Below are 10,458 nucleotides of genomic sequence, written 5' to 3'. Positions count from 1 at the left end.
TATTGCGATTATTCTGTAATTTATTTTCTGATTTTTTTTAAACAAAGTCACCCATTTACAATCTACTTGCATATGATGTTTTTTATGCTTTTTGCAAATGATTGAGAGGCCACTTGTTCAGTTGAAAATTTTACAATCATGGAGATGTGTGTAAATGGCAGCAAGAGAATAAAAATGCCGTTATACAGTTATACTAGGTGTGTATTAAAAAAATACAGGATTTTGAAAAAAAAATGATATGACCACTGAGCAGAGTTCTTTTGGTTTTTTGTCAGTCCACAAATATTTGCGAATTACTCAATCTGAAAAAAATGTTCTACTCTTGCATTAATTTAAGTGTGTATTAACTGTATGGGGTTCACATTAATACTACAATCTATTTTGTCAAAAATACAAAACTTTAACCCCCCCCCCCCCCCAATTTTAGAATTCATTATTTCTCCAACTTTACAGTTCCGTTTTTCTACACACAAAGACAACAGTACAATTTTGGACATTAACAAAATGTATTTTAAGGCATTTTTACCTTGTACAATGTATAAAGGCTGACATGCTAAATTAAAAGGAAAAATACAAGTTTTTAACTTCTGTCAAAAAAGTTGCAAACAAAACACAATCCGTACTCATGGTTGACATAAGTCCAAAGAACAAGAGCAGAATTAACAAATGTCTAAAAACAAATAAAGCAAAACAACATCTACTCAGAATCCTGATACAGGAGTTTTATAATTATATATATGTATGTATAAAAGTAACTGATAGTACAGTTCAAAAATTAAATTCACAGTATTCCTTTATGATGCTAGTTGAAGCAAACTGGATTTTATGATTTTTCTTGTTTTTTTAGTCGCCTTCTCATTGAAAACTGCGATGAACACAATCTTTTTTTTTTCGGTTTCACTTCGTTTCTAAACAGAATTGGAGCTGAAAGAGAGCCAAAAAAGGAATGCTTCAGAGAAGTGAAGTTAAAAAATACTATTGGGTGTTTGAAAAGGAATAAAACAAATGCAAGGGGGGAATGTGCTCAAGTCAGTCCAGGGTATCGTGGAGGTATCCGTGAGTGAAGCCTTTCTTGCTTTTGTTCATAATTTCGACACATACCTCCTCCTCCCAACCCTACCCCCTCCTACTCCCCCACCAGTGATGAATATAAAACTCAAAATCCTCCATGCACAAAGCGACCTTCCAAACCTGTTTTCAGCAGTGTGTTTTTCCCTTTTTTTTAATGTAAAGCGAGAGGATGATGACGATGATGAGTTTTCATGTCCTGAGTTCCACTGAGCAGCAGTCGAGATGTTTTAAAGCGCCGGGCTTTGTGTTCCACACACGTATATATTAATATTTGTCATTGTTCACGTCCGACAGGAGTAGGAGAGTTACTGCAAATAAAATCAATGCTTTAAAAAGTGAACATTAGTAACACTTGATGTGCGGTAAAAAGTTTTTTTGTTGTTGTCCCAATGAAGCACCATGTCGTTGAATCATTCCTCTGCTGTATCTCGGCAGGGGGGATTGAGTGTGGGGGCATCTGGAACAATAACATTTGAAAACAATATGTGAGAGCAGTTTTTGTTTTTCAAAATGGTTCCACTGTCTTCTTATCCACAAATGAATTATTCATGAGAATATGACACAAAGAACATAGTGCGAAGAAAAATTTGGACTGCCACTTATAGCTAATATATAGTTAGCCTAAATCAGGTGTGCTCACTTTTTCAACATGAGAGCTACTTTTACTAATAATCATACATTTCATTTATAAGCGCCTTTCAAAACTCTCAAGGTCATTTTACAGTCACACGATAAGTTTTTCTGCGGGTGACCGGCGGCACGAGCCAGCGTTTACTCAACCCGGAAGTAACTCAAGTAGATAAGAAGCCAGCTAGCTAGCTAATAGATAAATGACCAAGTCAAAATGATATACCTATTATATTTATTGAGAAATATATTGATAATTCTTGCAACTTATGTTGATGTGTAAGCGCATATATAGCACAACACATTCGTATGAATGCTGTGCGCATCTTTAAGGATCTATTTTTTGCTATGCTAATGTAGCAGATGTACAAAATGGCCACTCACAGTCAGTGCTTCATTGTACTGCTCACCACAGCGGATCATCAATGGGAGACGACGTTAGCTTGGTTGTAACCGTTTCCTACAAAGCAGAAGCAAAGCTATTCATTTTGCACTTGATGTTGAACTTTTCGATTGTATCACGAGCGGGACTAACCTGTGTATCCATTAAGGTGGCTGTGAAATGTGTGCGAGGCTGGGGCAGCGCCGCCATTGTCATAATCAAGGCGGCGGCGTTTCTCCGGCGGGCAGTTGTTTACGTCCAATCCGCCGTCCTTGGAGTGATGTCGTTTACGGTATTCGCGTTCTTCGCTGCTTCGGGTTTTGTGGCCACGGCTATACGGACTGCGGTGTTTACTCGGGTGCTGGCTTTTTTTTCTTCTTTCTTATTTCGTAGCTTTGCTCTGAGTCGGAGCTCCTGGCAAGAGATTGGGAGAAATCGTTAATTGCTAAATTATATGGGTCTGGAGTTATATGTGCTTGAAATGAGGGCGGCTGTACAAAATACAATACAGGTAACATCCGACTTACGACCGAGTTCCGTTCCGACCAAACGGTCGTAAGTCGAAATCCATTCAAAATGTTGAATATAGAGACCCGGAGGATAAATGACTCGCAAACTCTGTTGCCAGCACACGGTCAATTGCTGTGCGAGTGCTAGCCAAAATTGTCGTGCACCTTGCCGGCCTGCTAGCGTGTTGCGGTGCCAGGCGTAGAATAAAAATGTTAAAAATAGGATCTACAGGTCTTAAGTATGGGTGGTCGTAAGTTGAGCTGGTCGTAAGTCGGATGTTACCTGTACATGCATGTTGATTTAACAACAGCTGAAGCTGGAACAAAGCGCGAACATGACAAAAAAGAGAAATGCTGCCCCGTTGTGGAAAAGAAGAAAAGATGGCCAGAGGGCACGGCCAGGGCTTTATCAGCACCCAGGCATGAAAAAGCAACACCCGAACAAATTCGGGAATGGCGCTCTACATCATATTTTCAATTCCCAAATAAATTTGTGAATGGCGGTGAATGAGTTAATGGGACAAACAATAATTACCAATTTTAAAATGAAATATTTTCATGTTGTTATTATTTTTTTATGAAATAAAAGGACAAATAATAAAAACAAAACAAGTGAGATCCTGATAGTTTCGATAACTCACCCGCTTTCACAATATCTCTCTTTGTCCTTGGATTTCTTTTTCTTGCTCTTTTTGTGTTTTTTGCCGTGGCGTTCCTCAGAGGTCAAAGAGCGAGCGCTCCTTCGAGGATTTTGGTCTTCCGACCCCGCAGGAGCGTTCCAATACGGTGACCTTCCGGGCGCGTTTGACAAAGTCTCCCTATAGAGGTGGTGGTCCCTGTCCCTGTCCCTGTAGTCGTCCCTCATCCCGCGAACTTCCCGGCCGTCCTGCTGCTGCTGCCGCCTCCAGTAACCTTGCGACTTATGTCGATAGTCGTGATCGTAATTCTTGCGCTGGTAATCGCGATCCTCCCTGGAACTGTGGTGGTGATAGAAGTGGTAGTGGTGCGAGCACCGGTCTCGGTCCCGCTCCCTTGGGTGGTAGGTGTTCCTCTCCCAGCGCCGCTCGCACTCCCAATCCCGGTGGTAATAATCGGGTTCCCTGTATGAGCAGCGGTTGTAGTAATGGTGCTCTCGGTAGTCGCGTCTATAGCGATACGAATCCCGGTCTTGACTCCTGTCCCTGTAATATTTCTCTCTGTCCCTGTTCCAGTCAGACGAGTACTGCCGACCTCGGCCCCGTTCCCGCGACGACTGCCTTTCGTAGCCTCTGGAAGCGGGACTGGGTTGCTCCTTTGCATCCGCGCGGCCTTCGGAAGCCACCGCTAATACGTTTTTGGTCGGCGGGGCGTCGGAAACGTCATCGGAGCAAACGGGAACATTCGGTAGCGCAGAGCATGCGACGACGGCGTTTTGAGAGGAGTCGGGTGAGGTGGTGGCGGGACTGATGGATGCAGACTCGCTGGATGTAGAGGAATGGATTTTGTTGGCTGAAATGGCTTCGTGGGTCGTTTGCTGAGACGCGGGATCGCACACGCGTGTAGATATTACGTCGGGGGAGGTTTTCGGGCTTTCGATGGCAGCAGGTTGGATCGGATTTGTCTCTTGGCTGCAACATGAAAACAATGTCAATTTCAATAAATGGGGGAGAGGGAAACAAAATCTTTTCTGTTCCTTGTTGTCATGACAATTTTGTTGTTATTGTGTGCAAATGTCAAAAGGTGAGTCTAAGGACCCTATGTTTTTTTTAAATAACAATGATTGACACTCCAGTAGTGTTAGCTACCTTGGTTGACGGTGGTCAGTGTCCAGTCCATTTACAGTCAAACTTCCATCACTACTGACGGGGATCTGAAAGGCAAAAGAATAAGTTGTTTTTAGAGTGGAATGTGACTACATGTCGGATATTGTTCCATTTTAACTCATTCACTGCCAGACGACGTGCAAAAATGTGTCCACTCCAGTGCCAGGGTTTTTGTCATTGTCACTCAAATTCCAGGACCCATAGAATATTGAGTTTTAGGACTTCATAAACATTCGGTACAACGTTAGAAACCTTGGACTCTCTTCTTTCAGCTAAAAGAAAAGAGTTAATTCCTAAATTAGATAGGTCTGGAGTTATATGAGCTTGAAATGAGGATCGCTGTCCAAAATACAATGCAATTGGTTTACATAGCGCTTTAACAACAGCTGAAGCTGGAACAAAGCGCTAACATGGAAAATAGAGAAACGCTGCCCCCACGTTGAAAAGAAAAAAAGTGCCAGAGGCCATGGCCAGCGCTTTATCAGCACCCAAGCATTAAAAAAAACACACAATCGGGAATGGCGCTCTACGTCACATTCCCAATTCCCGAATAAATTTGTGAATGGCAGTGAATGAGTTAAAGACTTAATGGCCCATAGCAAAGAGGAAAATTACAGCTTACCTTTTCAACACTATTATGCCCATTCACTTTTTGAAGTCCATAATGGTGTCCATTTTGGATTGTTTTCAAAACGTCGTGTGTAATTCCATTCAAACCGTTTCCGTTATGCTGCGTATCCGAGTCCCCATTGGCCAAATCGTCCCCTGTTCTTTTGTTTCCATTCACATGACTCTCCGCCGCTGCGCAACCGTTATCCAGGGGTCCGCCGTTCTCCTGGTCCGACTCCTCCGATAACTCTTGGCTATACGGCACCAAGAAGGACGAGCCGTTCCCGCCGCCCTGATGATCGCCGTTATTGCGTGTCGCGCCGTTGACGTGGTTAACCTGTCGCGGGATGAAGCGAGCGTCTGAGGTAGACTGGGAAGAGGAGGCTGAAGAGCTGGCGGAGGAGCTGCTGGCCGATGACGAAGAAGAAGCCGGGCGAGGCGGTTTGCTTTGCCCGATGCAGAACGAAAGCTTCAGGCGCTTTTCGTGCTCCGGGATCGCCGAAGGCTGGCTGGCCGGTTGCGACGTTGAAGAAGAAGAAGAAGCAGCGCCGTGGTTGGGTTTTCCTGCAACGCCGCTGCTGGTGCTGGGCTTCGGGCAGTCCCTCAGAGATCCGTTGCCATTCACGTGGGGGGGATTCTGCGCAGGGGGACAAAAACCTCATCAAACACACTTTTGTTTTTAAGCCCTTTGTCAGTCTGTTTTCTTTCCATAACATTGGCAGTGTTCAAAGTTGAGCTCATTTTGTGTTTGGCAATACCTTGGTCATGTGCGGGGGCAGCTGCGGTCCGATGAAGCCCACATTGCTGTTGTGATGGGCGGCGCTGTTGATGCGAGGGATCACCACGGGTCTCGGCGACGATTGGCCCGGTGCGGTCGAGTTATGGGTCATGTGACCATACTCCCCTTCTTTCTTTCCATCGCCGGACCTTGTGTCATAACAATGGCGGAGACATCGCCATGGAGACGAAAGCAGTCAAATGTCAACAAAAAATGTGAAACCTTCGTGTCATGATTTGATTTAAATAATACATTTCATTTATAAGCGCCTTTCAAAACTCTCAACCTGGAAGTAACTCAAAAATAATGAAAGGTAGCTAATAGATAGCTAACACGGTATATAGCTAGCTAGATATCTATCTAGCCAGCTAGACCGCTAATAGCCATCTAATAGCTAGCTAATAGATAACTAACAGCTAGCAAATAGGTAGCTTGATAGCTAGCTCGACTGTCATAATTCATGATGTAACAGGAACCCTAACCATGAATTGTTTTTCAAAGTTTACTCACTTGATGTAGAAGAGGACGTAAGCCTGCTGGTTAAGAACAGATCGGATGTCGCTGACCGTCACGGAGGAATCATTCATTTGAAACCATTGACCGTTGCTTGCCTGGGAGCAACAAAAGAGAAAGCACAAGTTTGATATTGACCATTTTGAATTCAATGTTCACGACGGTCAATATCGCAAACTGGCCCAGAGAAGACGCGGTACCTTAATATAGCAAAAGTAGTGGCCAGCGTGGCAGCTGAATCCGGAGTGGACAAGAACAGCAAACAGCCCGTACAGTTGGGCTTCTCCTTGCGACTGGGACATGAAGGGCCTCAGGTCAAGATACTCCAGATATTTCACATCCTGATGAGCAAAAGTTGATAAATATGAAAATAAGTCGCAAAGCAAACGATAATAGAGTTAAGTCAAGTGGGAAATTACTTTTGTGATTTTTCCTCCACTGAAGTTGGCGAAACGTTTCAGCGACAGGGTCAGCACATTGGAGCTGCGATGGATAGTGAATCGTTTTGAGGCTGTGACGATTTTTTTGCACCTGGGAGAAACATGTCCCCTGTTAGGATTGACATTTCCTAAAAAAACACATAAATATGCGCAAAAAAAAACATACTTGGAGCACTTGTAAGCATTCTCGCCGTCCAACTGCTCTGGCTTGACGAACTGTTCAAGGGCCTTTGAGACACTCGGTGCCATCTGCAACGAGAGAGAATTTACATGTTAATTTTGTTTTCTCCAAAATGTGCAATTATTCACACAAAATGACAATATTTATTCCATGGAGTTACTTTGATTTCTAGAGTGATGTCCAGAAAGGGGTCGAATGTATCGGAGACCGCTTTGCAGTTTAAGCATTTCACTGAAAAAGAAACAAATATACACAAAAAAAATCACTGGATGCTGCTAACACAAATAAAACCCATAAAGCCAGGTCAGAAACTTACCTCTGGACCTTAGATAGCCACCAAATACCTGATGAATGAAAGAGGTTGCCTGTGTTTGCCTGTCCAATCTGTCATAAAACAGACAAGATGCAAAAAATGTTGTGCTTTTTTTTTTTTACACGATTTCCTGCGTGTTCAATGAAAATCAGGATAAAAACCTACTTGGTTCCAGGTAAACAGGACTTTTGCATAGCATCCACTGTATACCTAAGGAATTCATGGGCATCCTCCTGGCTTCCGTAGCGAAAGTGCTTTGCAATCCCTGCATTGGAGAGCAATTAAGAATCCCCCCAAAAAATAGATAAATAAATACATTTGACTGCATCACTAAACAGCATTTCCCTCCAAATTTATGAAGGTAAACAGATAAACAGTGCCGCCTGTCGTTCATTCTGGGTAAAGCACTTACTTTTTAACTCATTCAGCACACCGATTGGTTTGATAACATTCCCAGAGTTGGCAAAAACCTGAATGGTGTGGTTTTGCATGGTGCACATCATACAGAAGCCCGGTTCGTGACCTGGAGGAGAACCAAAACAAAAATTATGGTATATGACTCCAGCTAGAACCCGAACGGACTTGTTAAGGGAAAAACCAGCGTACATGTTTTGGAATGCTCCCGCGACAGCATGTAATTGGCAAACGGCGGCGTGTAGGTGAGACACTGCAGAGCCGAGTTGAGGAAACAAGTGTTGCCCATGTTCTGCAGCCCGGCGCCGATGCGGTGAATCTGGTTCCACTTTAGGCTCAAACGTTCGGGAGAGAATAGAACCTTTTGCGGCACGTCAATGCCATCTCCGCTGCACAAAACTGGACACATAACAAACTAAAATTAGATTTGTGAGTATTTCTCAAGGGCAGCGCATTAACCAGTTCCTGCTTTTGTGCTATGTTGCCTATTATGTAGATGGAGAGGAAGCTGAGTCATTTATGTTGCTATGTTTAACATGTTCAAACAACAAAGCCGAGGGAAGAAAAAGCTTTTGTGACACAGCATTGTTGTATTTTCTATTCTATTTAGGCTCATTGTGATATCACATTACTTTTTCAGTTGGGTAAAAGCATAACTGATTTAACAATGGAGCAGTGTTATTTAAAAGTAAAAAAGGACATCCCACAGCATGCATTGGTGATTTGACAGATAGATAAGATAAGACTGTTTCATCTACAGTGCAGTTTGAATTTTTGTCAATTATATTAAAGTGAACAACACACTCAATTGTCCCCCTACCTTGCTCTTTGGGTCGGTCCACGGAGGAAGGAGTGCTATTGTAGATGACAGCGCCAGGCGTCGGGCCCAAGCAGCCCCCCGGAACCTTCAGCCGCGGTGAGTCAGTGGGGAGGGTGGGGCCCACTGCCCAGCTGCTAGAACAGCTGCTGTCCATCCCGTCTCCACTGGTGAAGGGGGATCTCTTGCAACCGACTGACTCGTGGTCAGAATTTTCGGAGGATCTGTCAACAATGGTCATAGTTCATTGCTGCGGGTGGGGGAAACATAGAAGATTTTAGGAGAGGCACGGATCACCATTTTGTTGCAAAATTCTTGAGTTTGTGTCCTTCAAATGTTTACTTCATGAGTGAGTTGACTTTGACAAAAGGGAGAGTACACCTTGGACAGGTTGCTCTATAGTCACAGAGCACATATTGACAACCTTTCACTTAGAATCACATTACTGGACATTATGTAGTTATCAATGAAGCTATGTTGTATTTAACAATATATACAAGTTAACTAATTTATTACTTTAGCAAAACTTGGCCACTATATGTTGTTTATGGACCCTTCTCTAGTAACTAGTAAAGTGACGTCGTGGACACAACAGTCAAGTAGCACCAACACTAATGTCACATACAAAAACTAAATGACTAATAGATCGTTAACTCATCTCACTGACATAGTTATTACAAAACAGCAAAACATAATATGCTGGATGTGATCACGTGAGGACGTGTACGCAGTTTATATATATAAATGAATCTGATCGTTTATTTCTACATAGAAAAAACGCCTTTATATCGTCATAAAAAAACATCACACGTTATTACAATTATTGAGTGGGCCGTTAGACGCTTTTACTTTGATTTTGTCGTTGGGTAAAGTTACAGAAGGAAAATAAAAGGGTGAATTTCCTGGTCGGGAAGCAGCTGTTCCCTCCCACTTCTCCGTTACTGACTCACGTTGGCGGCTAGGCCTGTCGCGTGCGCAGCCATTCAGTTACAATAAAGCATTCCTTTCAAACATGAGAAGCTCACAACGGAAACGCCGCGTTGGATGTCTTAACATCACCCCGTGCAGTCAACCGAAGCTAAATAACCGCCGGTGTGATCGGTGTATACACAAACGCCATGGAAACGGCGACCATTACGCGAAAGCTAACAGCGGGGCTAAAACGTCGTGCTAACGTCGTTAGCCGATTTAGCACGATGGACGGGACTTGACATGGCGGAGAGCACAGCGACCCCCTTGGCGATCAAAGAGTACGCTACGGTTTCGATTTTGGTATAATCAAATCGTTGTGGGTTTACAGCGGGGGGCATAGTCCACGAACAAGCAGTTAGCATAGAAAGGAGGGGCTCGATCGACACCGGTAGCCGTGTGCTCACTGCGTTGCTCCAGTCGACATGACAGGACCGGTGTAAGGATGCCACAACAAACCCGAGCGACCCGGGGACACCGGATCTGGACGATCGCGTTTTTGAATCCCCACTAGAGCATCAAGGCGTCGAGACACTCACCGGGAATGTGGTTAAAAGCACGTTCGTAGCGATTGTAAAGCCATTCCTTATTTCCAAGCGGGTGTCCGGCGGTGAACAATGACGTAGATGAGCTTTCCACGGCAACATCCGGGTATCGGGGATAAAACGAGCGCCGCGATTGGTTCCCTCCGCCGTTTGACTGCGTTTTGTGAAGCTCCGTCGCACATTCGTACCGCCGACCTTTGTGTACATGCACAATCATCACCTTGCGCGTTCCACATACAAATCAACTCATAAATGACGCCGGTGGATTCGAAACATATTTCGTCTGACGTTATCGCACACACTATCGGATCTTGGTATCCGATCGATTGCCTTTTCGAAGTGGTGGTGTGGTATGGGGGGCTCAAATGTGTCAACTTTAAAAGGATCAAACAACTGCGTTCACTTCCTGACCACATTAAAGCATCAAAAACGCATCAATATAACAATAATTCAATGCAAAAAAAATACAACAGTGAGTGATGAGGTTA

General features: G+C 43.8%; 1 protein-coding gene across 1 annotated transcript; it reads right to left on the bottom strand.

Moving 5' to 3' along the window:
• Positions 1–325: 325 nt before the first annotated feature.
• On the bottom strand, positions 326–10,111 carry usp42 (ubiquitin specific peptidase 42). The gene is given in 19 exon segments (XM_089015075.1): positions 326–1,528; positions 2,083–2,158; positions 2,234–2,453; positions 2,455–2,494; positions 3,231–4,196; positions 4,374–4,438; positions 5,014–5,637; positions 5,759–5,927; positions 6,289–6,389; positions 6,492–6,632; positions 6,711–6,822; positions 6,898–6,980; positions 7,073–7,143; positions 7,229–7,296; positions 7,391–7,490; positions 7,638–7,748; positions 7,832–8,038; positions 8,460–8,706; positions 9,965–10,111. Coding segments are annotated over 17 exon segments (3,354 nt in total). The 5' UTR covers positions 8,698–8,706; positions 9,965–10,111; the 3' UTR covers positions 326–1,528; positions 2,083–2,120.
• Between the last annotated feature and the right edge of the window lie 347 nt (positions 10,112–10,458).

The sequence above is a fragment of the Hippocampus bargibanti genome, linkage group LG15 (assembly GCF_051943395.1).
Source record: "Hippocampus bargibanti isolate YZ-2025 linkage group LG15, ASM5194339v1, whole genome shotgun sequence".
NCBI lineage: Eukaryota > Metazoa > Chordata > Actinopteri > Syngnathiformes > Syngnathidae > Hippocampus > Hippocampus bargibanti.
The sequence above is the reverse complement of the archived record's forward strand: the minus strand, read 5'-3'. Positions and strand labels throughout refer to the sequence as shown.